This window comes from Zingiber officinale, chromosome 10A (assembly GCF_018446385.1).
Source record: "Zingiber officinale cultivar Zhangliang chromosome 10A, Zo_v1.1, whole genome shotgun sequence".
Classification (NCBI taxonomy): domain Eukaryota; kingdom Viridiplantae; phylum Streptophyta; class Magnoliopsida; order Zingiberales; family Zingiberaceae; genus Zingiber; species Zingiber officinale.
This window is the reverse complement of record NC_056004.1, coordinates 38,943,988-38,949,535: the sequence shown is the minus strand read 5'-3', so window position 1 is coordinate 38,949,535 and position 5,548 is coordinate 38,943,988. Positions and strand designations below refer to the sequence as shown.

The following is a 5,548-nucleotide window of genomic DNA, read 5'->3' as shown; positions in this document are numbered from 1 at the left end:
TTAACCAGCATAACTTGAATATTTGATACCAACTCAAAAATAAATAAATAATAATAAACTGTCCTGTGATATCAAGATGACATTTCCAACAAGTTTTTTTTTCCCCCTTTAGCAGCAGGAAATTTCTTTTTCCTTATTACAAAACTCGTGGAAAGACAATTGCGGCTGTTAATCTGCTAGCTATTTTACCACCTTGAGAACCAACAAGTAGAGCCTGTGTAAAGACAATTGCTCGAACCTGACCTAGGAAGAACTGTGCAAGTATTTGAGAAAAACATCCACTTCAATGGAACATCGTCATCCATTGTACAAATCCTGAGTTGGCAAAAATGACTCAAACTTTAGTACTTCTCTTTGCCTTCAGCTGACACATTTAAGGAAGTGGGCTCAGAACCATGCACCCTAAACCGATAAATACATGTATGAGTTGAGCTCCCATGGTTCGAGGAGAAATCAAGCCGGACAACATTGACAAGTTCTGAAACAGCAGTTTGAATGTAAAATGTCTGCGCATTACTCTTTTCCAGGTTATATGAGAATTCAGCCAGGACGAACTTCTTCTCCGAACCATTCAATGGATCACTGCCAGGCCCTTCAGACCATGCTGTAACTGTGCAATCTTTTGGAGCACTCAACCGATCATAAGCTACCATCTTTGCATTGTGAAATCCAGGTTTGTTAGTTCGCTAGTCAACTAAAAGCATAATAAACCAGAAGGCAATGCAAGAAAGCCAGACAACTTAAGAAAAACACGAGAGAACTAAAACATAGGAATAGAGAACATACTTGAACAGAGCAACCTAAATATTTTATCAGTTTACATACGCTTTTGCTGATCTGTAAACTTATGTGTTGATGATTCTAAAGGTACAAGAATGAAAACCAAGAGAGAGCTTACTGTACTTAGTGTGATCTGATATAAATATTTTTCTTAATGAAAAAAAAATTGATTTCATCAAATTTATATTTATCAACTATCAAAGATAGTGCAAAGTTGGTAAAAGAGTCAATGGCCCATGTTGGAGAAAAAAAAGTCAGCTTTTTTAACAGGGCAGGTACCATGTTTAAATTGATAGACCAGGGGCGGGGTAGAGTGAGGATAGTTTGAACACAAACCAATATGACCCTACCTTGTTGTCATTCCTAATTCTATCTCACATGTTTTGCAATTTAATTATAGGAATTACACGCCACAATACAGTTCCACGAGATCATCTTGTCAGTCCCACAACTCAAATTAAACTCCCTCTAAGCATGAAACAAGCAAGAATTGAACAGGCTTGTTAGTTTTCTCATATATCATATGCACACTCCATTACTTCTTAGAAGTAAGGGATAACCAATATGAAAAACATAATGCTTTTTCTGATTGGATTCAGATAGTTGAATACATGAATATCAGCAAAAGAGGTTGCAGAATAAAAAACATTACCTTGGAGACATGCTCAAGTGTTACTGCCTCTGGGACAATTCCAGTTCTAAGCCTAATCTCGACAAAGCCATTGTTGCCATGCAAAGCAAAGCACTGTCCAGGCTCCCCAAAACTTGGTTCAAGCATTTTCTTAGCATTAGGGTCAGGGTGAACTCGATTGAAGGAACTTCCAATAGCCAGCCAGCTGCTAGACTTACCAATAAGGTAGGGCTTTGAATGATTAATTACCTTTGCACCCCCAGAAGCCAAAGCATAATCAACCCTTCCTAACCCATCAGCTGCATGCTTCTCAATCTCCTTTTCAACTATCTCTTTAGCAAATTTTCTAATATCATCCAATATTTCATGAGTGCTACCTGAGCATTTTTCTTTGTCTTTAAACTTGTTAGAAAATATCTGTAACTCTTCCTTTGACAAGAATCCAGTGGCTTTTATCTCTGAAAGTGATTTGTCCAAGTCATCAGTTAGAGAGACCAACCACTTCAACTTCTTCTCAGAGAGCAAATCTGTCTCTTCCACGTGCTTATTCAGCTCCTTCTTTGCAACCTCTGCCTCAGTCCCAATTTTTTTGTCAACAACATCTAACTGATCCTGCAACCTTCTTGCAGTGTTTTTCAAGGATGCTTCCACTTCTGTTAACCTGCCATCGCTGTCAAAATCATATAACCCCTTGCTATATTTAATCATATTTCTCCATTTCCATATCAACAAACCAAGCCATAAAATGGCCACTAATAGCAAGCAAATCTTGAAGAAAAAGCTTAGATAAAACTGCCACTTGGGCTTCTCTGGTTTGGATCTCAATTTCCTATGGCCTGAACCAAGTGCTGAAACAAACAACTCTCTCTTCAATTCTGCCATATGTTTTGATCTATCATGTAACGACTGCACCATAATTTTGTCCTGAAGGTCATGCACAGTATTAGGATTGCTCCCACTAATTCCTCCCCCCTTTAGAGTTTCTGAAGTCAACCTTCTTCTTGGTGCATCAGGTGTAACTTTCAAACCTAAGGGCGATGAAACATTCAGTCTAGGACTTGGAACTGCAGAATTGAATGCAGACATTCCTGTGGTTTTACTCCTATTTGCCTTCTACAAAATGACCAAACATAACTGCAATCTAGTTAAAACAGGGGAAAAAATGAGACTAAACTATCAGTTCAAATCCGAACAGAAAAATTCTCCATTTTTTTCAGAGGTGTTAAAAAATAAAAAATAAAAATTCAGATCCGTCGCAAAAGTCACTCGGTTTGTCTTTGATCGCTTCACCAAATTTCCAAAAAAGGAGAAAGGTGACAAATTTTTGTTGACATAAACACCAAATGAACTACACATAAATTCAGATAAGCCGTGCATCAACATGCATAATACGCCACATCCAAACAAACAGTGCTTCAATCAGAACAACTCAGTCCAAATGACTAAATTGAACATTTTTGTTTGAAAACTCTTGGAAGCGATTCTCAAATCTCAGAATCGAGAATCAGAAGAATATTGCAAGTAACTAAGAACAATCGCCCTATTAAGCAATCCACAAAGAGCCTAATTTATTGTAACAATAACACAGAAATATCTGCAGGACAAAACGAAATAAGTGACAAACCACAGTTTTTGAAATTTATTTATTGTTTTGTTGAGAAATCAAGAGAAAACCCGAAACAGAAGGCGGAATCTAAAAGAAAGAAGCAATCGAGAAGGGCAAGAGGCATACCGTGCGTGTTTGACACCAACGGTCCAGGAACCGCTCGATCGCAATCGTAGGGTTTTGGAATAGATCGTTTCCCTTCTTTCCACTTCGATTTCCTCGTTAGAAAAAAACAGGAAACGGAGGAAGGGCAAAAGCGTCCTGGGCGGGGCTCAGGTATCGCTACAAAACAGCGCGCAGGATATGTTAGCCAATAGATTGTTTCTGAAAAATATATTTGCTCCAAAATTAATTTTGTTATATACTTGAAAAATGGCATAAGAATTTTCTAAACTAATCCACGCTGCTGCAGGCCCATTTGTTACCCATTGTAAATTTTTAGGGTAAAAATAAAAAAATACCCTTTATTCTTATTTTTGTCAAAAAGATATATTTTTTTAAATATTGAAATAACACTTATAATATTTTTTATAAGAAAATCCTTTATTTCAGTGTTTTAATTGTATGTCTAAATACTTGTGCATTTGAAAATTATGATACATGAAATATTATTAAATTAAAATACTTTTTTATTAATTTAGTTAAAATTATTCAAATTTAATTAAAGTTTCCCTAATTTAATATAAATTAACTATTATAACTTATAACATCTACTATTATAATTTTTTCCGTGTTGACATTGGGACGAATTGGCGGGGGCGCTGAGGCGAACGTATTCGCCTTTTATCACCCACTATTATAATTTCTTTAATAGTTTAAAGTTGATTTAGTTTAATTTCTTTAATAGTTTTAAGTTGATTAAGTTTAAATTTAATTAAGTTAGTTTTGAGTATTTTTAATGTAATAATGATCTATCCATTATATCTCGATAAATTAGAGTAATTTTATTATGATCATAGTCAGTGGTGTAGCCATATGGGGATGAGGGGGTACAATTGACCGCCAACCATCAAACTTATTAAAAAAATTAATATCAAAGTTTCACTGCCATTTTGACGGATTGATTCATACCTCATTGTCAAAAAAATTAAAATTTGTTAGGACATGTATGAGTTAGAAGAGTGAATAGCTCCCTTAGCTTCTTCGAACTTGATTTGTAGTGGAAATTTGAAGTGAAAACTCTACAATACTAATTTAATTCCTTTGATTTTACTTGGTAACAACCTCCTTAAGATGATTAATCTAAGGATTCACTCCTCACACTCACAACTCCACTATAAATGACTCATTCTTGGAAACTTTTCGGAGGTGGGAAAACCTCGTATAAACTCGAACACAAGAATACAACAAGAAAAGCAAAAGAAAATACAAAGGAAATTGAAAATGAATTTACAATAATGAAATTTTGCTTAACTTGCTATCTCGTTGTTGAAAATGTCTCTTAATCAGTTGGAAATACAACAATACTTCACTTCAAACTTCTCAAGAACTAGCTCTTTCAAATGTCCATGAACACATCTTTTCTAAGGTTCTTTAAAAGCCTCCTAATCGTCCCCGGGCCATGGTGTCGCGGTAGGACATCCAGGTTGTCACCCAGGCACCCGCGATTCGATCCCCAGCTACGGCGTATTTGCAGGAATTTTCCTCCAAATGGGGAGCGCAATCAAAGGATGCTGGGCGTCTGGGTTAGCTACCGCGTACGCTTCCCGATTTACCCTGGTGGCCGGTGGGAAACTTCCGTGGGGCCGGGCCGGTCATCCCAGGGATAGTCAATGAGGCTAACTGGGATTATCATTTTTTTTAAAGCCTTCTAATCAATTGACCTCATTCTTAATCGATTGTCATGCCAACTGTTCAAAACCTGTAGAATGACTCCTTTTCGCCCGACTAATCGATTGATGAGTCATATCAATCGATTTAGACAGCTTCTAATTGATTAGCCCAATCGATTCAGAAGCTTCTATTCTGGTGAAAACACTGCCTAATGATTATCCTAATCGATTGGCATATTCTCAATCGATTGCCCCAATCAATTCCAAGGTTTTATGTTCTCACACGAAAATGTCTCCAATTGATTAGTAAAGCTTGAATTGATTGCCCCAATCGATTCCAACACTTCCTTTGCTATCGCGAAAACCTTTGCTAATCTATTGCCTAAATCGATTGGTGCCCAAACGATTCCGATCCTCACTGCTGTCATGAAAAAGTCCCTAATAGATTATCCTGATTGATCACTTTGGTTAATCGATTACCCAACCCTAACACTTGGAATCCGAGTTTAAGGTTCCTTTGCCTAACATCCAGTTATCAATGACTCGTTGGGACTTCTCGTTACCTAACACCCGATCAACCTTAACCTACCAAAGTTTCTACACCAAGTGTCCAATAAACCTTTGACTCACTTAGACTTTCACTTTCCTAGCCCCTCTAGGACTCCCCCTTTCCTAACCTCTAGTTAGAGCTAGTCACTCGGTAGACTTCTCACCTGCCTAACTTTTAGTTATGACTTTTCGTTGTCTAACCTCCAATTA

The 5,548-nt window shown here is 37.0% G+C and overlaps 1 protein-coding gene across 4 annotated transcripts; it reads right to left on the bottom strand.

Annotated features, from left to right (window-relative positions):
* On the bottom strand, nucleotides 1-3,269 carry LOC122028142 (SUN domain-containing protein 1-like). Of its 4 annotated transcripts, none has more exons than XM_042587159.1 (3): nucleotides 3,144-3,269; nucleotides 1,433-2,552; nucleotides 1-653 (listed from the first exon to the last, which is right to left on the bottom strand). In XM_042587159.1, the coding sequence occupies exons 2-3, from the start codon at nucleotides 2,495-2,497 to the stop codon at nucleotides 342-344; spliced, it is 1,377 nt and encodes a 458-aa protein (XP_042443093.1). In that variant the 5' UTR covers nucleotides 2,498-2,552; nucleotides 3,144-3,269; the 3' UTR covers nucleotides 1-341. The 4 variants fall into 4 exon arrangements, with proteins under 4 accessions (XP_042443093.1, XP_042443092.1, XP_042443094.1 ...); XM_042587158.1 differs by having other exon boundaries at nucleotides 1,433-2,524; nucleotides 3,144-3,251; XM_042587160.1 differs by having other exon boundaries at nucleotides 1,433-2,545; nucleotides 3,144-3,227.
* Nucleotides 3,270-5,548: the final 2,279 nt, after the last annotated feature.

Coding starts and splice junctions, on each gene's coding strand:
- LOC122028142 (XM_042587159.1), bottom strand. CDS start 2,497: ATGTCTGCATTCAATTCTGCAGTTCCAAGTCCTAGACTGAATGTTTCA. Junction 654..1,432: donor CACTTGAGCATGTCTCCAAG/GTAATGTTTTTT, acceptor CACAATGCAAAG/ATGGTAGCTTATGATCGGTT.